The sequence below is a fragment of the Tetrao urogallus genome (assembly GCF_951394365.1).
Source record: "Tetrao urogallus genome assembly, chromosome: 5".
Lineage (NCBI taxonomy): Eukaryota > Metazoa > Chordata > Aves > Galliformes > Phasianidae > Tetrao > Tetrao urogallus.
This window is the reverse complement of record NC_136818.1, coordinates 41128386-41152291: the sequence shown is the minus strand read 5'-3', so window position 1 is coordinate 41152291 and position 23906 is coordinate 41128386. Positions and strand designations below refer to the sequence as shown.

General features: G+C 43.7%; 1 protein-coding gene across 4 annotated transcripts; it reads left to right on the top strand.

The window, feature by feature from the left end:
* Nucleotides 1–1781: 1781 nt before the first annotated feature.
* P4HA1 (prolyl 4-hydroxylase subunit alpha 1) lies at nucleotides 1782–22932 on the top strand (the record flags this gene model as incomplete). Of its 4 annotated transcripts, none has more annotated exons than XM_079536095.1 (14): nucleotides 1782–1869; nucleotides 2766–2862; nucleotides 4567–4718; nucleotides 6776–6913; nucleotides 9021–9260; nucleotides 9957–10147; nucleotides 11411–11587; nucleotides 15432–15502; nucleotides 18397–18496; nucleotides 19360–19413; nucleotides 21213–21278; nucleotides 21772–21840; nucleotides 22225–22321; nucleotides 22735–22932. In XM_079536095.1, 14 exons carry the CDS (start codon nucleotides 1782–1784, stop codon nucleotides 22803–22805), a joined length of 1611 nt encoding a protein of 536 aa, XP_079392221.1. In that variant the 3' UTR covers nucleotides 22806–22932. The 4 variants fall into 4 exon arrangements, with proteins under 4 accessions (XP_079392221.1, XP_079392222.1, XP_079392223.1 ...); XM_079536096.1 differs by lacking the exon at nucleotides 19360–19413 and adding an exon at nucleotides 19243–19296; XM_079536097.1 differs by lacking the exon at nucleotides 15432–15502 and adding an exon at nucleotides 14245–14315.
* Between the last annotated feature and the right edge of the window lie 974 nt (nucleotides 22933–23906).

Below are 23906 nucleotides of genomic sequence, written 5' to 3'. Positions count from 1 at the left end.
CAGCTGCGGAGGAGAGCCAGACTGATGGCAGTAACAGAGCAATTTCATATCGGTTTACTGTATGTCTCTGACAGGAAGAAATTAAGCCTGCCTATTTGGCAGTTCATGCGTGTAAGGGATTTCCAGCACCTTTCCTAACTGAGCCTTGTTTTCTTTGATTTGGGAATGTGTAGTGATCCTCTAGGAGAAGTTTTGAAAGTCGTGCTACTTAGCAACTGCTGTTAAGGCAGTGAAAGCTGCACGGCTGGCTGCTGCCCTGGGCTCTGCTTCCAGCTCAGAATTCTGGCTGGGAGGGAAGTCATCTTGGGTGGCTGCACATTGCTGCAGGACCTGAGCCCTTGTGAAAGGCAGGAGAGCTGGAGACTGTGAAGAACTAATGAAATTGTAGGTGACCTCTGGATGTCATCCAGCTGAGCCCTCTGTTCAGAGCCGGTTGAGCTTGGAGCTTGGGTTGGGCTGCACGTGGGTTTGCCCTATTTCAAAGTTCTTCAAGAGTGGGAAATGAGGTTTCTTTGGGAGTCTCTTCTGTGCCCAACTTGTCACTGTGACAAACATTTCTCTTTGTACCTCCACAGAGTTTCCCCTGTTGCAATTTGTGATTATTGCCACCAGTTCCTTCAGTGTGCTGGTGAAGCTAGGAGCAGGTAAACAAACAGCCAGTAAACAAACAGCTCAGTGAATTCTGAGTACTGATAATGTTAGCAAATATTTATCGTGCAGTAAAACTGTGCTTGGTGGTTGATTCACAGATGTGTTGGCTTGGCCGCTGAGTGAGCCGGAGGCACCCAGCTTTCTGCAGAGCAAAGTGGGAGCTGAAAGGTGTGTTTGGACACAGCTTTTTTTAAGGGAAGAGCAGCTTTGAGAGTACTGGTTGTACTACAGATGTAACTTGTTAACTTAAGCAATTACTCAATTGGAGCTCTCCTTAATGGGGCTAATATCAGCCGCAGGATCTCATACAGTTGTTATCAGTATCTTTGGGTTACCTTGAAAACTAGGTAAGCATTTCAGGCTGGCTGGAGAGTTGGGTTTCTGCTCATTGCATTTTGAGCTGCAGTTCCACAAACGTGTTGAACGTGCGCTGCTACCAGAAACAACACTGCCTGATGTTATTGTCTTTGGCTGCCAGTTGTGCCTCCCAGCTGCTCTCTCTTGGATGTTGTGCAGCTATATAGTGAACAGAAGGAGCTGAGCCAGGGTGAATGAAGGGAGCTACAGGGTTGTTTTGTTTTAGATGAATTGGTTTTGGAATAGTTGGATTTAGCTTGATGCCTGGCTGCCCATGGTGGGGACAAGCAGGTGAGGAGGAGGGGAGGAATGCTGCTTTGGAGCATTGGTGGGGCTGAGGGCTCTGACTTGGAGTGGGCAGAAAGCAGGTCTCCAGCTTTCCCTCTCCAGATTTTACTTTGCAACTCAGTCCAAAGCAAATCCTTTTCTTCCCTAAACGGGCAGAGTGAGCCACTTTGTAAGGTGTTGGGCTTTTTTCCCCTCCCTAAATTAATCATTTTGCCTTCGAAAGAGCTGTAAACTATTTCTGTTAGTATCTGCAGTTGTTTTCATTCACCTGAGGAGACAGAATGCCTGAAAGATGAAGTTTTCACATATGGGGAAATAAAAATCCAACATTTTGTGAATTCCAAGACAGCATGATGACTTCTAAGATATTCCTTACTTGAGAGAACGAGCTGTCTCATGAGTCGAGTGTGCGGTGAGTAGGGATGTTTCACCTGCTTTGTTTCTTTTGTAGGTACCTGGTGAGGTGACAGCTTTGAGCTACAGCTATGGCATCCAACAAGATGTGGTGCACCGTTGCCCTTGGATTTCTGCTGCCTTTTTCTTTTGCCCATACGGACTTCTTCACCTCAATTGGTGCGACGTGCTTTGGTGTATATGCTACATAGCTGAAAGAATTTCTTAATGACTGTCATACTGATTCTGCAGTGGTGTGTTAATGGAGTGCAAGGCTTTTATTGGTATACAGTTAAATCCACTTACTAGCTCTTAGGACGCAATTGGCTTTTTTCTTGCCTTTGAGGGAAATATCCTTTGAATTCAGTCAGTGCAATCAGTCTGATGAGGCTTTGTTTTGCTATGTATTCCTATGGGTATTGAATTGTAAACACAGTTTTGGTGTGTCTTGATGCATGCTTATAAAGGCAAGCAAAACACCTGTTGGAGGTACAAAATGATACCAGTATGTCAGCATGCCTTCTTTTGTGTCCCAGTGCTGTGGGTCGCAGCTGAAGATGCGCCTTGCATCACTTCATGGTGAACCTGTTCTGCCTGCTTGCAGGAAGGAAAACAATTGTTGATTAATAACTAAGGTTGTTTGGGTGCTATTGGAGTCATGCCACTGAGCTTAGAAATAAGTCTGAGGTATTATTACGTATCACAGATAAAGTCTTTATATATTTAGCTTTGTCATTATTTGTTCTGTATTATGTATGTTTGGATGAAAGCTTACTCTGTTCCAACTTATTTCCTTTACCAAATGAATCCTGAATTAGTTCTAATAATAAATATGTGATATTATGTTAATTTCCATGGCAACGAGCTTTGTCCAGCATGAGATTTTCTTCCTCAAAAAAAAGAAAAGGCAAAAAGCTTTGCTTTAAGTACTCCTTCCAGTTTAGCTAGCAGGATGTGGGAGCATTTTGGGGAAGGAAAAGGAAGAATACAGAAGAGAAAAAGACTCTTCTGTTTTCAGTTTCTTGTTTGTTTTTGTTTCTCCTTGTTTAACCAAAGTGTTCAACTTTTTTTTCTAGGCCATATGACAGACTTAATTAACACAGAGAAAGATCTGGTGATATCACTGAAAGATTACATCAAGGCAGAAGAAAGCAAGCTGGAACAGATCAAAAAGTAAGCAGCTTGTTTGATGACGCTGATAGCTAATAATTTGAGTCCAGCCTTATCTAAAAAATGCCTCCCAAGGTTCATTACACCTGAGGAATTTTGCCTCTGAGGCAAAGATTAAGCTAGAAGCTATTACTGGGGTTTTGTCCCCAGTAATCACTTCTAGTTTTGTTTTATTATCTCCAAGCAGATTGAACAACAAAAATGTGTAAATATAGCTAATCAGATAGGTGTCATAGCTTTGTTTTTGCTATATTGGAGGTGACAGCTGTTGGGAAAAAGTTGGAATAACTGACAGAGAGAGAAGAAGGTGGGAGGAACGCCTGTATCTTTAGGGTTTGTTGGGCTCTGTACTCAAAGATATTGGTAGCTTGCTTTGACTTAATCTGAATGAAAGCTGGTGACTCACTGGAGCGGGGAGGATGGCTCACACCCTGTGTGGCTTGTCAAGGTTTTCATGGGAAGTACTTGGCAGAAATCTTGAATTGTGATTGTGGCTGATAATGGCAGTGACTCTCACCTAGTCCTGAAGTTAGATAGCCATCAAATGGGAAATGTACAATGGGTTTGTGCGTGTGCATTGTAAATGTACAAGTTGTTGACACAAGTTTCTTCAGGCTTGCTTCAGGTCAGTCCTCCTGTGTTGCTAGGAGTTGGTCCATAGGAGCAACTGGAGCACACCATTTGCTTGGGAGCCCTGTCAGTCACTTTGCTGCTGACAGAACCACTGCTGGGGGCTGTAAGAGCATAGGAAAACATCTCAAGACAGTATGGAAAGAAGGAAAGCACAGTGTGGCACATTAGCAGATGTCTCAGACGTGCTGAATTTTGGAGCGTGCTGAATGCCAGTTGTCGCAGAATCCTCTGCAGCTTCAGATTTTCTATTTGTTTTTCTTTTTGTGGTTGATATTTGGTATTCGCTGTGGGTTGCGGCCCCTTCTAACTAATGAACAGGATTTATCCTGTTATCAGGTTGTTGTTGCATGCCTTCACTTCAACAAATGCATGGTTTGGTTCAGGGAGGGGAAGCTGCGTTGTCTGCAGATGCACAGCAGCACAGTGCTGGTGCTTTCAGCGTGACTGATGTGCCTGCTGGAGTGAACTCCCTCGCTGTTTCCGCTGGAGTGACAGGCAGATGAACAATAGTAGTTGCTGTGTATTTCAGAGCATGTTGGATCTGTGAACAGATGATGTCACTGAGGAGCGAGGGAGGTTGGCGGAGTCAGAATTACAGCCCCAGAAAGTTGATCTGGGCTCTCATTTGGGAACCAAAGGGCCATGTGTTTTTTTTTTTTTTAGTGCAAGCCTATGATATGGAAGGCAGTCTTGTGGTGGGTAAAGAATGGGCTTGTTATAGATCTAGGTGTGTGTGTCTAGGAAAGAAGGTGGATAAAGCCTTGTTCTTGATTAGTTGTGCACAAAAGCTGCTGGTGTACTGCATTGGCATGGTAGGAAAGAGTTCATTCAACAGCGTCTCAACAAAGAAAAACAGAAAAACCCCACAAGTTTGAGATTTTGGCTGCAGCCAAAGATGATTTAAAAAAAAAAACAAAAACCTTTTTGCTTTTTGTTCATTCCAGAAGTGCTTTATATGCAGAAAAAAGTTTGCAATTTGTATTGAGATTTTTATTGTCTCAGTCTGTTGAGTAGTTTGAAATCAGTTTTATAACTTTTACAAGAAACTTTAATGACTGTGTGTCTTCACTCTAGATGGGCAGAGAAATTGGATAAGTTGACAGATACTGCTACGAAAGACCCCGAAGGTTTTTTGGGACATCCTGTAAATGCATTCAAGCTGATGAAACGGCTTAACACAGAGTGGGGTGAACTGGAGAGCCTGGTTCTGAAGGACATGTCGGATGGTAAGTACACTAGTAGCAAAAGCAGTGATCAGATCACATTATGATTGTACTTCCTGGACTGTCTTTCACAGGTAGTGCTTTGAATTAGGTTTGTAAGTCTGCTTTTGAGATGCTATCATAAAAAAGTAAGTATCTTGCAGAAGGCCCACTGTCTTGATGCCAGCGTGCTATTAGTGGAGTTTTACACAAATTTTAGAAAAACTGATGTTTAACCAGAGGCACCTCTTTGGAGGCTTTAAATTGTGCAAGGTGCCAGGGTCAGTCCTCATGTACTCACCTGTATTTCACAACACTGCATCTAAAAGTTTGAAAGTGCCATTGAAAAGAAAAAAGGGGAAAATACCTCTTCAGAATGCAAAACGCGGAGAACTTGTCTTTGAGTGCTGTCACTACTGAGGTGCTCAGTGCCCTTAAGGCACAGTGGTGTGAAACCTGAATGCTGGCAGAGTCCGAGCATTTGTGAAAGAGATCTGAAGGAGTTCAGTAAATGATTGGCTGCCTTGCTTCCTGTACCAGAGTAGAAACTCTTCAGTAGAGAAATGGACCTACCAGTTGGCTGTGAAATAGATTTCAAGTAAAAAGGAAGCTGGGCTGATTATATTTGACCTGTGGAAACCTATCTCAACAAGTAGTTGATGTTAGGCGTAGGTTTGTAGAAGAAAATGACAAGGAGAACTGTCAGAAAAGACCCAGTGTTCATCGCTGGTAAGAAGAACCGTCTCATTGGCCCTGTACTTGGAGTGGGAACATCGTAAGACTTGTGCTTTGGGATGTCCAGACAAAAGAGTTTGTCTGGTAGAAAAGTTACTTTCTGACAACGTCAGTGGCTGTTTGCTTGTTGAGACTTGGGTCCTCATGGCTGACTTTGCTGGTGCCATTCCTTCTGGCGGCTCTGTGGAATTCTGTTCCCCTCCTCAGTACAAACAGCCTGTGAGTCTCCTGACTGCAGAAACAGAAGGGGAAAAATGGGCAGTCCTCCCACTGAAAAGAAGATTACAGCAGCAGTTTGGTGCTCAACACAGGGCTCGAAGGGTTGAGATAACAGCAGATTTGTCTGGAGTGTATTAACACAGGGTGCTGCAGTAGTTTGATAATTACTGGTCACAATGTTATTTTTTTCCCTACTTGTGGAGCTCTTTGAGAGACTTCTCATGGAACTATATTGTATAGCACCTTGCTGCTTATTTTCCCTGTTGTTTGTCATCTCTGGGGGTCGGATGAAGGTTTTTATTTTGCTGTGCTGTGTGTGGCCTTGGTTTATATTATGATAAAATAGGCAGCTGAAAAACTGCTGTTCTGTATGCATTTGGCATTGCAGTCATCCTTGGGCTTTGGAACCCATATTGTTGATACTGTCAGTAATTACACCCTGCTTTGTCTCCTCGGGGAGCCTGGCTTTGGAGGAGATACGGAAGACGCTTTCCAGCAATTCTTCTGCATCCTGTTCTCTTTTCGTTCTCTTTTCCTTCTCTCCCTAGAGCTCAAGAGCTAGTTGCAACAGCTCTTGAGAATTTTGAATATCCGTGGGATGTTCAGGCCAGCGTTCTCCTACTGCTATGTGTCATGAATGTGTTTCAGGTTATGTTTAAGATTAAACAACTGTTGTAGAGTATCACGCAGAGATCTGCCCTAGGGCAGGACAGATCTGAGTGGCAGGGAGGGTGGGCTGGTATGGGCAGGTGCCCAGAGTGGTGGGCATCCTCAGTATTTGGAACTTTACCACCGAACAGCTGTAGAATCCTGAAAACAATAGTAGAACATTTGGAAAAGGTTTGCTGTCACCCTGGTGATCCTGAAGAGGCGCAGATCACTGCAGCGTGCTGGGGCCTGGCCTATGCCATGTGTTGTATGTAGCATTATTTTTTTTATTTTTTGCTATGTTACGGCATAAATAGTTTCTGAGTGAAGCCTCTGGTGTACTCCTTTTGAAACAAATCTGCAGTAATGGCCTTTCCTGATACGTTGGCTTTCCCTGGAACAGGGAGTCATTCATTTAATGCAGTGAGTTGGTACAGTTCTTGTGACAAAGAAGGCCAAGTGTTTTCCTCTTCTTCCAGGCTTCATCTCCAACATGACGATCCAGCGGCAGTTTTTTCCAAACGATGAAGATCAGACTGGTGCAGCAAAAGCCCTCTTGCGGCTTCAAGACACGTATAATTTGGATACAGACACCCTCTCAAGAGGGAATCTTCCAGGTAAGGGTCACAGGTGTTATCTGCAGTAACGCTGGGATAAATGTCTAGATTACAAATGTCCAGATTACAAATCTTTTCACAATCTTCCACCTTGTTTAACTGTGTTGTGTGAAGGTATCTGTACCAGTCTCCTCGTACTAGAGCTTGAAGATTTCCTTTTAGTTAAGTCATGTGTCTTTCTTCTAGTGGTGATAATATAGTGTTAATAGGTTTTAATAAAAAGAATCAATATGCTGCAATCAGTATTTTCCTTGTGGTGAAAAAGTTAAGTTGTATTTGAACTTGGGCTTCAGCTTCATGGGGTGTATAAACTGCAAAAACAAAGGGAGAGAACCATTATCACATGCACACAAAAGAATGTGAGCTTGTGTGGCACTATGCAAGAGGAGCAGGTTTATATGCAGGAGACATGCTTCTTTGTCAGAAGGCTCTTCTCTGCTAGTTTTTTGTCTTGTTTCCTCTGCTCAAAGCCAGTACTGTGCCAGCTGGCAAAAAATCAACTTTGCACAATCCATCTGTGTTTTTGGAAGTGCTCATTGTGGTCAGATGTCTAATAAAATTAAGGATAATTGGCTTTATATGTTATGCTGTATAACCTTGCTTTTGGGTTTCGCTCAAAACTGTCTCAGAGAGCTGCAGATTCATTCTACTACAGTAAGCTGTTTGTTATTCTTGTCCTAAAACAGCACAGGAATAGAAGACAAAGTGCTTTGGATGGACTGCATTTTATTGCTTCTTTTGAAGCAATAAGCTGTCCAGACTGTGCATGATCAAGTGTTACTGCAGAACCCAAAAGCCCTAGAGTATAAAAGAGAATAAGTTGGTTTTTTGGCCTTCAGAGCTACGGAGAGGAATGTGCCACGTGCTTACTTGTTTGTGCTTTTTGTCTCCTTTCCCAGGGAGTTTCCATTTGTGAGGTGGGCAAGTTTTGGTCAGAACTGCTTTTGTGTTGCTTGTTGATTCTCTTCTTGCCTCACAAGCTGTGCTGTTTCTTTACACTGGTTAACAGCCAAATTTGATGATTGCTGTTTTAAGCACTCTTTTAAGTTGCCCTTTCACATTTGGATGTTATGTTGCTCCTAAATGTACCAGAGCATGGCTCTGCAAGCTGTTACTCCTTCCAGAGGATCTCTTTGTGCCTGTCTGAGAGTGCTCAGCCCACCTCCGTACTGCGTCCCCTCAGCTTTGCGCTGCCTTACAGCTTATAGGTGGCTTCATGTTCAGAAGCCTGAAATCACTGGCCATCCCAGGCCAACACCCACAGGGTGTTAGTATGTGCAGGATATTCCTTCTTGTGGACCGTCTCTTCAATTCTTCAGTTTCTTAAGGCATGTCTTCAATGGAATTCCCCTGTTGGAAAGCAGCAGTGGGAGCTGCTGGGAGAAATACAGGATGTGCTGAGATGTAATCAGGAATTTAGTCTAGCTGTAAAGCTGACGGGTCCTGGGCAAGAAGAAAAGCTTCAATCTGTGTCTTAGTTTCCTTTTTTACTTTATCTCAAATGCTCTCTTACCACAAAAAGAAATGTGGTTTTTCCATGGGTCTTCATTTACAGTGGCAAAAATAGGAATCTGTCATTTACTTACTTCCCTCTTCCAGAGGTCCCTTCAGATATTTCTAAAATAGACTGATTTCAGAAATCTCAAGTAGCTGGGAATTCACGGGCATTTTCTTTTTGTCCTTTGCTAAGCTGTTGCTGACACAAGGTGTGCTTCAGTAACATTTTGAAGAAATAATACAGTATCTTTGAAAACAGATTTCTGGAGCTTGTTCCTTAGCTTACTTTTGCTCAGAGTCCTGTGTTTTGAGGAAGGAGGGTTTATTTTCTTTTCCACAAATTGTAGAGGCACTTAGCTAGTTTCTGGTATTCTGGCAATGGCAAACTGCACGTAACCATTTCTATCTTCTGCTAAGGGTTTGCAGGTTTTAAACACTTACACTGGATGTTCAACAAATAGCCACTGCAGTGTGGGAGATGTTAAAGACCACAACAGCAAAAGAAATAAATGGTGCTCTGAAGAACAGGAAGTAGCTGAATGTGGCTCTGAGGAGTGATCCAGTACAGCGTTCTGTGTAAAATCTTTGTTTTGTTTTGTTTCAAATACAGGGGTAAAGCACAAATCCTTTTTAACAGCTGAAGATTGCTTTGAGCTGGGAAAGATTGCGTACACAGAGGCCGATTACTACCACACTGAGCTCTGGATGGAGCAAGCTCTGAAACAGCTGGATGAGGGAGAAGTGTCTTCTGCAGATAAAGTCTATATTCTGGACTACCTGAGTTATGCTGTGTATCAGCAGGGGGATCTGAGCAAAGCAATGATGCTCACCAAGCGCCTTCTCGAACTGGGTACGTGCAGGAGAGAGCTGAGGCTCAGCAAGATGTAGCCCTGTGGTTGTGCAGGTGTCACTCACGGATTTGTTCTGAGAAGTCTTGGTCTTACTGATTTCTTGCCTTGTCTACAGGCTTTTTAAAATGAAATACCAAAACAATTTGTGCTTCTGTAATTATCCCCAATGGACTGTGTGAAGAACATAAACATAATCTGTATATCGAAGGCCAGTGAGAAGCACTAATTAGTGAACTGAAGCTTAAGTGTTTTTTTAGGGTTAATGATTGCCAAAACCTTGGTCACCAGAAATGTTAATTCCCAAGCTGTTAAGCTTGAAGCCAGTCATGCTATTCCAGCCCTGCCTGCCTGTTGCAATTTCCTCGTCCCTCCTGCTCTGCTTGGGTTGGGTGGCCAAACCCTGCTTATTGTGCTTGGAAACCTGCGTGTACTGAGGATCCTGGCCTCACAGTAATTGTTTTCTTAAGTGTGAATGAATTGAGCTTTGCTTTGATAGCTCATGTTCTTTTTTACTGGGTGTGCTGCAGACTAGCATTCTTCCATCCTAGTTTGGAGTTTCAGTTATCCCATGAATACTCTCAGACCAGAATAGATGTTTCTGATTTCTGTTTGAGGAGCATCTGTTGCTTTTGGTTTTGTATATTGTCTCTTCTGAATACTTCTTTTGCCGGTGATAACTGTCTCTTTTTCAACAGATCCTGAGCATCAAAGAGCAAACGGAAACATGAAGTATTTTGAATATATCATGGCCAAAGAAAAGGAAGCCAATAAGTCCAGTACAGATGCAGAAGACCAGACAGAGAAGGAAACTGAGTTTAAGAAAAAGGATTACCTGCCTGAGCGAAGGAAGTACGAAATGCTGTGCCGTGGGGAGGGTCTCAAAATGGTAAAGTGGAATAGACTGTTCTGAAATGTATGAAACCAACTGTAACAAAACAATGTCCAGAATCTGTGTGTGGCGTGGAAGCAAGGAACTGTTACAGCAGGTGGCTTTGTGTGTCAAGCTGAGTGTTGGTGTGTGTGATGGAGTTATTCCGTGTTCCATTCTGTCCAATAGGAAAAGAATATTACTGCTGACTAGCTTGGACACACTAAGTAATTGTACTGAACACCAGTTCAGTACAATTTCTTTAGTGACAAAATTGTTTTTAGAAGGACTGTGTAAAATACTGCTTGTTGCAGTATTACAGAGTAACGTTAATTTGCTTAAAGTACTGACAAGCTTAACCCATAGTTCTCACTGGGATTAATCTTGGAATTCTGCAAAATCTCAGCGAAAAGGGGATAAAATGGGCAAATCTGTACTGATATTGATGTGGGGTGAAATTATGTGAATATTTTCACCAGATCCAGCTGACAAGGAATTATAGGCCAGGCATATTTGCCATGCCAGTTGGGATGTATGTATGTATGTATGTAAACTGGCCAGCTGGGCCTGATCTGCCAACTGTATCCTCGGCTGCATGCGAAGCAGTGCAGCCAGCAGGGCGAGGGAGGGGATCTGCCCCTCTGCTGTGCACTGTGAGACCTCACCTGTAATGCTGCATCCAGATGGGGAGTCCTCAGTACAGGAGAGACATGGAACTGTTGGGGTGTGTTCACAAAAATGATCCAAGGGATGGAAGACCTCCCTGCAAGGACAGGCTGAGAGCTGGGGCTGTGCAGCCTGAAGAAGGGAAGGCTCATAGCAGCCTGTCAGTATCAAAAAGGGCTGTAAGAAAGAAGAGGACAGACAGTTTAGCAGGGTCTGCTGTGATAGGACAAGGGGAAATGATTTCAAACCAGAAGAGGGGAGATTTACAGAGGATATAAGGAAGAAATATATTACAATAAGGATGGTGAGGCACTGGCACAGGCTGCCTAGAGAGGTGGTGGTTCCCCAGCCCTGGAGACAGCCAAGGTCAGGCTGGACAGGGCTCTGAGCTCCTGATGGAGCTGTGGGTGTCCTTCTGTTCATTGCAGGGCGGGTTGGACCAGATGGCCTTTAAAGGTCTCTTCCAAATAAAATGATTCAATTATTCTATGATTTCACAAACTTAAAGCATCTCTTAAAGGGAATTGTTCCTGTCTGTTGTTCTCAGGACATCTTTATGTTTCTTAGAGATACTAATGGAAGCTCTCTGATTATCTCATTCCACCTTGATTTCAGACTCCTCGGAGACAAAAAAGACTGTTCTGCCGCTACTACGATGGAAACAGGAATCCTAGATACATTCTGGGCCCTGTCAAACAGGAAGATGAGTGGGACAAGCCTCGAATTGTTCGCTTTCTTGATATCATTTCTGATGAAGAGATTGAAACTGTGAAAGAACTAGCAAAGCCAAGGGTAAATGCCTTACACTTCCTTGCCTTTTGGAATCGTAAATCCGTGTGTAGCTTTCTATGTGAGTGTGTGTGACTGTCTCTCTTGACCACGGATTTGTGTGCACTGTGCTCACGTGTTGCTTCTCTCACTTACAGCTTGTGGTGACACTCTTTCTAGGAGACGATGGGGAAGCTGGAATTCCTATGTAATTAAAAGCCAGGTGGCAACAGTTAGGCTCTTCTGGCAGACAGTTGCAGTGCATGTTGTTTCAGAAGAGGAGGAGAGCATTATATGACAGAAAACAAACATACTGCAGCTAGGCTGCCTTGAAGTATACTTATCAGATAGGCTCTCCCTCTTTTGTTGATTTGCCATGCATTATGACATGGATAAGAGAGCCTTCTAGGGAAAAGCATTCCTCTGGTTTGGAGTGCCACTTTACTCTATAGACAGTAATGAATGGCCCATTCAGTATAGAAATATAAAAATGACTTCTGTCTCCCAGGCTCTGAAGTTACCTGCAAATGAAAAAGCTACAGCAGGGCAAGACTTATCAGTGCTTCTATGCTGCTTATTCAGAATTTCAGATCTTCAAATTCTGTTTCAGAAACTGGATTCCAAGGTTCTTGTTTCTGAGGGCCTGGTTCCAAGCCAAATCAGCTGTCAGAGTGAACAGGAGTGTCCAAGATAAACAAAGAACTGACTGAGTTGCCGTCTGAATCCAGCTGGTGTGACTGCATCGTGTGCATTTAAGATGTAGATATAAGGAAATAACTCAATTTCTCCAAGTTATCAGTTATTTCTAAAATAAGATTTGAAGTTGTCTAATTTTCCTGCTTCCTTTCTCCAGCCTGAATGGCTTATTGTCCAGAGAAAGCTGAGCAAATGAAGATTAGGGAAGAAATTCATTAAGTACAGGACACTTAGCTTCATCTGCTGCAAAGTAAGCTAGAGGTGCCTTATATCTGAACACGTGGCAGGTGAGGCTGCCCTTGGCCACCACACTGGGTATTAGGTAGCCTGAAGTGGACTTTAAAGCTTCCTAAAGGCTGATGTGTTGTGTTTCTGAGGTGACACTCAGAGCTATATGGAGGTACGAGTGACTCTTTTCACTTGCCCATAAAACATTTGCTAGCAGCCTTGCTAGCTTGCAGGTCGAAAGGTTGAAGGCCAGTTGTTTGTCTCTTGGTGATTAAGCCCCTTTGCTGCTGCAGAACCTGGCATTATAGCTGTGAAGTATGACTTGATATCTTGATGATGTAGAAATAAGTCTTAGCATGGAAAATAAGAGCCTGAATGGATCTCTGAACACGTGGCTATTTTAAACTTCAAGAGCTGCCAAGATGTTCTTCCTGTCAAATGTTTGGCTCATGTCAAAGACTGCAGATTTGCAGTTCAGTGATGTAGAATTTCAATGCTGTTAGTATTCCATGTAATTCCTGTGGCCAAGGCTTTGTAGAGCTCAGAAACCAATGCAGCAGGAGCATTATTTTTAAGGCAGAAGGATGGCCTGTCCCCAGCTTGATCCCGGGGATGTTGCTGTTGCTGCCTCCCAGAAGATCCTGCTGTGTGATCTGTGCCCAGCCTTGTGTTGCTCTGCCATGAGCTGGCTGGAGGGAGGCTTAGCATCCAGCTTTGGGACTCTGTCTGGAGTCAACATTTGTGACTTGATTCTTACATGTGTCTGCGTGGGATGGGATGAGAAGCTGTTTGCTCAGAGTTCCCGGCACCTGTTCTTGTCAGCTGGGATAGGGAGGCTTTGATGAAGTTAGTTTCCTTTAACAAGAGAAAAATGCTACTTGTGTTTGGTGTGGGACTTGGTGTGCCGTGTTGTGCCTAGAGCTCACCAAAATGTGCAACTTCTTCCGAAATGTAAGCTCTGCAACTGAAGCTTTCCATTCTGAACAGTGGAGTGTCTTTGCAGTACAAGGAATCTGAATCGGTGTTACCACAGATGGGACAGTGTCAAGTAAATGGAGTGCAGTAGAGGAAAGGGTAAAGCCTTGAGCTGGGAGTTCACACTCTGAAATTCACAAAATGTGAATGTGTCCATGGACAAAGCAAGTAGGCTTTCCTAGCAGTTGCTGTTAAAGAAGTGTGCAGAGTTGCGTTTAGTACAGAAATATTCAGAAGGTAGGCTTCTACTCATCTTTCATGTATACAGTGTCACAGCATTGCTTGGATTCAATGTAACTGTGAAACTCACGTGCAGGACAGAGTAACAAAGGACCAATTGTACACCTGTCCCGATACTGTGTTGCTTGCAGCAGTTGTTGCAGTATGAAGAAAAGGAAAGCTTCCAGCTTGCTTTATTCAGACAGCTGTTGCTCTTGCTCCAGAAGTGCCAACACTGATTCCTGAAAAAGCTGATCTTCTCTACTGCTTTATAAAAATATCTACACGCATATACATTTAAAAACAAACAGGAAAACCACACACAAATTCTCTCCTCAACTCTCCTTCCAATAAAATGGGAGGGTCCCCCTCCTTCCCATCACAGCTTTACAATTTTCTTCCCTGGTTCCGTAAAAGAAAAACCACCTTGAAAGGTGACTGGGTGGTTTGGGTGGTCTGCATAGAGGCTTGTGTGACATTTCCCCTTAGGCTTCTGAGTGGTCGGATTGCAGTGATGCACTATTTGCTTTGTAATGCAATTGTTCTGATGGTTCGCTTCACAGCTGAGGCGAGCCACCATTTCAAACCCCATAACAGGAGCCTTGGAGACGGCACATTACAGAATTAGCAAAAGGTAAGAGAGCTCTATGCCAGATGTTTTGGGCCTGTAATGAGTACGTAGGTTCTGCTCATTATGGGAAGAAAGGAGGTGGTCTATAAAGACAACTTTGGCTTTGTAGTCCATCACTTTATTATACGCAGATCCTGTAACAGGCTGTTACTGCTGAGTTTCTCAGTCTTTTCCTTCAGCTAGAAGGAGTGTTTGCTTTCTGTCTGTTGTTGGTTTTTTTGGGTTTTTTTTGGTCACCTTCTCAATATGTGTTCTCAAGTGATGATCTGTGCCAAAAGCAGGTATCTCATTCAGCATACAAAAATATTTAATGCTGCAAAACTTTCAGTGGATTGCAGTGATTTTAGTACTCCCTTTCTCTTTGCTGTTGTCACCAGCCAAAAATTATCCTCCTTCCCTTTGCAAAATCTAGCAGAGCACCTGAAGCCCCTTAACACGTGGGAGAGGTGCTCAAGGTCATTGCCGTGTGGTGGCAGCTGGACTGGCACTCGCAGTGTGTCTGTTAGTCACACAGCATCAGTGCCCAGGAGTGCCCCTTGCTCCTGCCTGGGCCCTTCTGCCTCCTGCCAGCACAAATCTGGCAGAAAACAAGCTTGGTTTTTAGCTGGTCTCCTGATTCTTTTCACTTCGTCTATAACGTAGTGCAAGTCTTGTATTTAACAAATGTTTTCCAAAATTTGCTTCAGGAGAAAGCCTGTCTGTTTCTGAAAGGAACTGTGGCCCCGATCTCCCTCCCACTTTCAGTAGAGGTAGTTAAAGATTGGCCGCGCATTCCATCTGCGTTAAGCCTAAGTTCACTAAGGAGTTAAAATTATGCATGAAGAGGAACTGTCTGTGAAACTCAGCATCATACATTTTTTTGCAGAAAGTCTGTAGTCTACAGTAAAAAAGGAAAGGGAAAAAAAGGAGGAAAAAAGTGAAAGGACAATCTAACCAAATTTTTTCAACGAATTTGTTTTGATTTGGACGTGGCAGCTACAGCTTCTGTTGCCCTTCAAATATTGCTAATTTAAGAGCATTGCATACCATCCAGACCAATCGGAACCCTTTCAAACACCTGTGGCTTGGCAAAAAGCAGCCTGCTAGGTGGGTAAGCCCTTGTCCTTTCTCTTTTTGTAGCTGAGCCGTGCTACTGTTCATGACCCCGAGACTGGGAAACTGACCACAGCACATTACAGAGTCTCTAAGAGGTAAGGGGAACGTCTTCCAAAGGTACTCCCAGTCCAAGGAAGTCTGTTCTGTGGCTGTACTGCTTCATCTCTAAATGGGGGGCAAAGTTGGACTAATTTTAATTTTAATTTCAGTCTTTCTAACTGAGCTGTCTCATAACAAAGCAAGCGGCCATCTGAGATAGAAAATACTTCTACGTGTTAGTGGTAACTAAAATGGGGGTTCCCAAGTTTGCTTAGCATGCCTTGCCTGGTGCTGCTAATGACTAAAATGTTCTGCTCACCCTGACAATGGAAGAGGCTGTGTGTGTCTCTCACCTGTACCACGAATCTTCAGTACTGGTATGTGCTGCGTAAAACAAGGCATCGCTGTGCTGCTGTGATCCAAGTGAGTAGTGCGAGCCAGAGCTTGTTGGAAGGGAGCATGAGGAGGTTGTGCTGTTAGTGCTAGCTGGCTGCACTCGTGCAGAGCTGCTGGTAGAAGTGTCCTCCTGCTTTAAGGCTGCTGGAGCTGGTTTGGATTACAGATGAATCATTGCTCCTGAAAACCAAAAAGACTGCTTGCTTTATTTTTTTAATAGCCGACTGCTTTCCCTCATCAAACATTCTTTCCTAGCAAACGCTCTTAGAAATGACAGCATTCATCTGTGAGAGGACTGCTGTTGCGGTGTGGGACGTGGCAGGCTGTGTGAAAGGGGCACCTTGCCAGCAGGGCGCGGAGCACGGGCAGGCTGTGCTGCCTGCAGCGCCAGCACGGATCTGACACGGCTTTCAAAGGGCTGCTTTTTTCCTCTCCTCCCAGCAGCCACCCATATCGGGTGGTAAAGTTTCCAATTCAGGAATACCAGGCTGGGCTTTTATTTGTTCCTTGTTACCTCTCCACCATTTTACTTTTTTTTTTTTTTTTTTTTTTTTTTCCCCAGATAAATACATTTTAGAAAGCTTTTCAATGGGGAAGGCAGTGTTTTGTGTGAACAGTGACTGCTGCAGTGGCAGTGTTGAAATGCTCTGCTGTGGTGCTACTGTGCTGTGGCTGAGGACACGGCCGTCGTGATGCCCGGTACGAGGCTGACTTGTGCAGGGGGCACATAGGCCCACATGTGTCATGTAGCTCTGGGCAGCAGGCTGCGTTTTTCCAAGTGATGCAACATTAGTGCTGCAGAAAGCTTTTGTGCTGTTGAAATCTGTCAGAAGAGAAGTGATGCGGACATACAGGCGTGGTGCATAAACGTGGCTAGCTGTGTGCAGCAGTCGTAAGCACTGCTAAAAGCCGGCTCATGGTGGGAGGAAGGAGAAAACACATCCTGCAGCATGAGCTCAGCACTCCTAGAGAAATAATTCTTAACATTTCTGTAATTCACCGGCTCTGCTCACGGCTGTCTTTTGAGCCGGGACATCCTCCAGTGAGTGAAGGATGGCCTGATGACAGGTCCCGGGGTCCTCCACCTGTCAGGCTGCCTTTGTACCCCAGGACAATTAATTTCATTTTTAGGTGTTGTAGTTTTACTTCATGAAGGAAGCAGTGTTCGCCACAGGGAAGGACTCAGGGCAGCCGCTACAGTTCTAAATACTCAGCATAGTACAGAAGGGTGCTGTTTTCCTTTTTTTCTTAAAGCCTATGTGGTACGCTAGGCAGAGGGCTCCAGGGGCTGCTGCTGGGCATGAACTCAGCGTGGGGCGTGCGGTGCTTGTGGCTGCTGCCTGCATGTGGCTGTGAAGCATGGCTCTGCATCGCTGCTGCTTCTTTGGGAAGCAGTTCATGTAATGCTCTCTGCTTTCTCCTGACCTCCAAGGCTGCTGCGTTGTAACACTTTGTAACACATACTAACAGTATGCAGAAGCAGATGAATCTTTGTATTTGTGCAAGTCATTTACATCTGGTTCATTTTTTCTTTCAAAAAAATCCATGCTCGTAGAGATTCTGTAACCTGTGTCAGTGTCTTGTCACGTGTCATGCTACCCTTCCTCCAACACAACGTTTTGGTGTTTTGTTTTGTTTTTTTAAATACAAATTTTTAGATGAAAGCAAACCAATCTTTATCGTAGACTCGAGGAAAGTTCATTTTTATAGCAGATCTATGATGCTATTAGCAGCCAGGCACTGTGCACAGGTGTTTCGGTCCAACAGTCTTGTAAAAGCAGCAGCAGCCACTGCTGAGCCTTGGGATGCTGATGTTGGTACGCCGATGCCTGATTTACCAACAGAAGATGTTTAAAGATGTCTTTGAAACTCTGAGGCTGACTTTTCATATCTATAAAAATATATATACATTTCTCCCTTAAAAATCACTTCCTCAAATGTTCTGAATACCAAATTTGTGGTAGACTGTTTCGGTAGAAATTGTTCAACAGGGGAAAGGAAGTGTTTTACGCATTACTTAATTGTTTTCATAATGATGTTTAGTATCATTGCACAGGTAAGTAACGTGAGTAGACAGAATGCACAGCACTCACCTGTGAGTGGATGGTGACATGTAGAAGAGCTGAGTTCTGTTCACATAGAACCTGTGCATGCTAAAGTAATTTACTTCTTCTTTTCCCAACTGCTGCATCAAATGGGCGGTCTAAATTACCTGTTTGGAACGGGTAAGAGCAGAACTGTAGTGTGCCTGTTTTAGAGACACAGCTTGAACCAAAGGTCACTGTTGGGAACTCTTTCTTGCATCACTTGATGGTCCCACGTGGGGAGTAAGGCCCTTAGGTTTAGAGCTGCCTTTAACCAGGATCCTAAGTGTTCTCCAGAACAGATTTGTTGTATGCAGCTCTTGGAAATATTTCTGATTGACCTACCAAATTTTTGCAAGCTACAAAAGATATTCTCAAACTTGAAGCAATCCTAAATATAGCACGTGCACTGATAGCCTACTGGCTATTTCTACCATATTTTAGTCATGTATTGGTTTTTTTCCACTTAGTGCTTGGTTGTCTGGATATGAAAGCCCTGTGGTATCTCGCATTAACACCAGGATACAGGACTTAACAGGGCTCGATGTCTCCACAGCAGAGGAACTTCAGGTGAGTGACTGACTTCCACAAGTATGGTGCTCTTCATTTTGGATGGCAGTGCATGTAGAACAGTGCTCCTGTCTGGGAGGTTGTCACAGACACTCATTACATCCGGGGCCAGCTAAGTTGGTGTCTGGTTGGATCTAAGATCAGGAGAAGAATGACTGTTATTCTTCACAGGGAGGTAGAAGCAGTTGTCATTGCAGAGTAGCACTTGCTGTAGTGTGAAATAGTTCGTTGCTGCTGCAGCGAATAACCAAAGCTCATAAAGTTTATCGGAATGAATGTAATTTCTTTTTATTTATACTGGTGGAGCCCTTCCTCAAGCCTCCCGGTGATAAAATGTCCAAGCACCTAGCTGAAAATTGACAGTAGATGCAAGGAAGAGGAGAAAGAGATGTGAAAGTGACATAGGGGTCAAAAAGTGATTTAGATTTGAATGATACAACCTATTTGGAAAGGAATATTGCCAATAATGTTTCTACAGAGAAAAAGTATTTTTCTGCCCTGGAGGATGGGGAAGGGACTCGTTGGTGTGAAAAAGAATGTCTCAGTGAAGTCTGATTAATTTGTGAATAAAGCCAGTGTGGCTTCCAGGAGCATGGTACATTTCATCTGTCAGAGACTTGTGATTTCTTATAGCTTAATTATGAAACCCCATCTATCAAAAGGCTCTAATTGACAGTCAAATTCTTGACCTTTCTTGTCTGGATAAAGTAGCTTTACTAGATTTTGTGCTTCTCCTTTCGCTGTAGGTAGCCAACTACGGAGTAGGAGGCCAATATGAGCCTCATTTTGATTTTGGAAGGGTAAGTCCTGTTTCCTGTCTCCACCTCTTTCTTCTTCACAAGTGCTGTGTTTCTCTTTTTCAGGTGGCAAATTATGGAGTGGGAGGACAGTATGAACCCCACTTTGACTTTGCACGGGCAAGTAGATGGAGGAGAGCTAGTCACCTGGTGAAGCCTGGGCCTCCTGGCTGTGGCACAACTTGTGTTCTTTATCGTGAATTAAATTTTGTAGCTCTTCAACTTTATAATCCGTGCTAGTGGAGAAGCCCTCTAAACCACCAGCTGAACTGAGAAACATTTCAGACATCGTGGAGCAACAAGGGTTTTCTTCAAAACCATAATTTATAAGGAGCTATTCTTAAGGAGATGACAGACACTTCTTACCAAAGCAAAGGGCACTGGCTTTATTGTTACACTGGAACCACATTTAGAATTTTAGCTGACCAAGGCACTGGCAATGTAAAGCCACTGAAGAACATACAGTCAAACTGCACAGATGCTCAGTGTATATCCTGTGCTCCTGGCACACAGAGGATGGTGCATCCATGCACTGAGGCTGGCACACAGGGGTCTGCAGTGCGGTTAAGGCAGATGTGGCTGCAGGGCTGACAGCTTGATGCCCTTTTCTAGATGGAAAGTTTTGGAGGCAGTGTAGTAAAACTTGCATTGCAGCTTACCGTGCAGGCCATGCCATACAGAGAGAGCACTTCTTCTGCCAGAGCTGAGATGCAGGCATCCTCTGTGCTGCTGAAGAAATTGTTCAAGTGCTCTCTGTTATTGTTCTTTAGCTGCTGATTGCTGACAGACTACTTAAACTGGAAAAGGCTTACTTTTTCTTTTTTTTTTTTTTTTTCTCTTTTTTTTTACTACTGAGTTGTTCTCATCACACAATCCCCCTTTTATTTGACTGAAATTCAAAACTTATTTCTCTTCCAGCTTAAATTTCAGAGTGCTGGAAATAATTACGCTGAATTCAGTTGGTTATTTACTGGGCACACTTGTTTGTGATTGAATGCTTTCAGATTATCCTTGTGCTGTGAATCCAAGCCACCAGCTATTAATCAGAATTTCTGCTCTGTAAGCACATGCTCAAAAGCATTGCAAGTGATTTAACAGTTTCTGTTTGGAAATGCTTGGGTTAGTTTCTGAAATACTGATTGCTGGAAATTTTAGTGTGCACACAAATAACACAGGAGGTGGGCTCTGCGTGTTTAGAAAACAACCAAAACAACTACTAAAGTAGAGGTGTGACAAAAGCTAGCTCATACCCCCCCCAACGTGGGGCTTTGTTCCTTAAATCAAGTGCTCCCTTCTGAACACAGTGCTGGACTGGTGTTGGCACAGCCCCACACTCATGTTTAGTATGCACCTACCTTAGTCCTGTTGAAAGCTTCAGGAGTGGCTGCCACGGGTGCTCTGCGGCTGCAGTACAGCACGCTGCTGAATGAATCGCTCACGGAGGCTCTTCGTGGCACTCCAAAAGCTTCTGTGCCAGGGAGCAGTGCAGGATGCAGAAGGCTGTCGGTGGGAGGTTGGTGAGGGCAGAGGAGCAGCAGGGAGCAGGGCTCACTTGGGTCTGGCTGAGCCTGGGGCTGGAGAGCTGCCCTCATTCGTGCTCCTCTTGGGGGAGGATGAGAAGGCTGAGGTAGCTGTAATGAAATAATTACCCTTGCGGCTCTAAAGTGGAGTTGTATACTAATTTTCAGATGGTACAGCTGTTCTTACCCCGTAGCAACTTGGGCACGACTTCTGTGTCCTGTAGCATTTTGAATGCCTTATCTAAATAGGTGCACTTACCTTCAGTTCCTGCCCCTGACTAGAGTGAATGAAAATTTTTCTGCATGAATTTGTCCACTGCTGGCTCTGCAGCTGTCTGTCATTGGCTCCTCAATAATCAAAATGAAATGCTTGTTAAACCTGCTTGCTTTTATTCACAGAAAGACGAGCCAGATGCTTTTAAAGAATTGGGAACAGGCAACAGAATTGCTACATGGTTGTTTTATGTAAGTGATACATTTCTGCCATGTGCTTTTGCCAATAAGGTCTTGTCACTGCACATCCTGTATAGCTGAATTATTTCATTACTTTTGTTTAAACTGAAGTGATTTGCAGATGAAGGCAGCCATCACCTCATAGTAACAAATACAGGTACCTTACCTGTAAGTCATGGCTCTTACCTGTGCTTAAGTGCTTAAGGAGGTTCTTTTCCCTCAGAGCTCAGTAGCAATTTAAAATATTTGACTGCCAATTCATTTTTATATCTGCATCAAGATTTACAGCACAGTCATTGCCATGACATTTCAGCACTTATCATTCGGGGCTATTGCACTTCAAACCAAACGGGTGGGTTTTAGAATTAATGTTTTTAATCACGCAGCCTTTGATCAGTAAGTGAGAGACATAAAATAAGGTGCTGAATTATTTGTTTTACTAAAACGTGACATCTGAGGAACGCAGAGGCTTGCAGCTTACCTGTGCCTTTTCCCACCCTTCCAGATGAGTGACGTGTCAGCAGGGGGAGCTACCGTCTTTCCTGAAGTAGGAGCAAGCGTTTGGCCTAAAAAGGTGAGGAAGGGTTTATTGTCCAGTTTAACTGTCCTCTCTTCACCTGCACAAAACCGTAAAGCATGTATGTTTGAACATTGGAAAGAAAGCTTTACAGTGAGTTTATGTGGAAAAGAGCCCTGGTCACAGCGTGCTTACAAGTGAAGCTGCTGGGGCTGTACTGGTGGTTGCGGGACTCTCTGAGCTGCTGCATGTTGGCTCATAGTCATGTTTTGGACGTGAAGTAAATCAGAGTCTCACTCCATAGCAAAGAAATGTTAGAATAAGGAAAACAACCTTCAATTTAAAAGGAATCTTTGAAATACACATGCTCCTCTATCTTATTGTTGAGTAAGTTGGTGTCACACAGAGCAAAAAGCTGAGGATTTCCACTGCAATTTCCAGGGAACAGCTGTATTCTGGTACAATCTTTTTCCAAGTGGAGAAGGAGATTACAGCACACGGCACGCAGCCTGCCCAGTACTAGTTGGAAACAAATGGGGTAAGTGTCCATGGTGATGCTCCTGCTGCTTGCGACCTGGAGCTAAGGGGATGCCTGTGGGTTGCTTTGCCTTTCTTTTTTCCTTTGGACCTCACAGAAGGATAAAAAGCAGGCGGAAGTGTTAGGTCCCTTTTGAAGAAAGGGACTCTATACATAGTGTCTCTATACATAGTGTTACTATGTATGTAATACTGTGTGTTTTTTATTTATATTTAAAATATAGTAGTATATTTAATGGTCTCACATAGTTTTGTACCTATTGAAAGGTATTTTTCCCCTTTGATGGATTAGGCCAACTTCACATTTGTGTATTGTGTTCAAATACTTAAGCAGTGGATTTTTAAAATTTTCGTAGCTTAGCCAGAAGGATGAGCTGGAGGATGCAGTGACCAAGTACCTTCATGTCATTGCAGTGTCCAATAAATGGCTCCACGAGCGGGGACAGGAATTCCGAAGGCCGTGCACGTTATCAGAGTTGGAGTGATGCAGATTCGTCCTTCTCCTCTGTATTCAGTTTGTGTAAAATGCACACATCTCCTACAGTTTACAGTTGACTAACACTCCACTACAGATTCAGTCTTCAACTACACCAGTGTTTCATCTGTGGACAAAAAAACCCCACGCTTTTAGTTCCTTCTAAAATATCCCCTTTAAGGTTTTATAAACAGATTATATTGAGTTTAAGGTCTCTGAGTGTTACAGGAAAAAAGAAGAGGACAAATTACAGATGAGGGCTACAACCAAGAGTGGTGTTGTGTGGTGTTCCTTCACCATAGCCCCTCTGACCAGCCACTGCTCGCTTGCTTTGGGCTCATTGCAACTGTCTGTTGCCCGATGATACAGTGGGAGGGCTCCTTTCAAAGGAAGGCTGAATTAAAGCAGTTCCTATTCTATTTTCAGACATCTGACTCCTTGCTTTTCTAGAGTGCATGAAAACTGTGGCTGTGGTTTGTCTTCATGTGGGAAAGAGCCTGTTATCTGTTGCGGCCTGTTTTCCAACCTCCATAAAAGCCCAAATTTTTGGTCAGTCTTCCTTCTTAGCTTTTATGGTGAATTTGGCTCTTCACCATGAAAACATGAGCCAGCAGTTGCACATGCATCAATGAAATGCTTCAGCAGTGTTACGTCAAACACATGCCTGCATCAGAGCAGCCTGACAGTGAGCAGAGCCCATCTCCTCTGTTTTTTTTCTCTATTGTTTGTCCACATCAAAAGAAACAAATGCTGCTTTTATTCTGTCCTAGTAGTAAACACATCTGTTCCTTGGGCAGTGGGGATGGGAATGTTTCCGTCTTCATTAATAGCAGTAATTGTGCCTTTGGACACTGGAATTTCAAATTGGTTATGAGACTTCAGGTGAGGAGGTAACACAGTTGTCACAGAATGCTCTCCACCCTGTCCTCCCAGTTCTCAAGTTCTGTGAGAAATAGATGGCCTATTTATAATCCTAGATCATTTTTAGATTGCTTTTTCTTTTGCAGATGTTTTTGCTGCTCTGGGTGCTGCGTGCAGCCTTCAGCAGTGACATGCCTTTAGTTAGGAGATGCTGCTCACACAGAGCCAAGGCTCTGCCTGCTCTCCATGC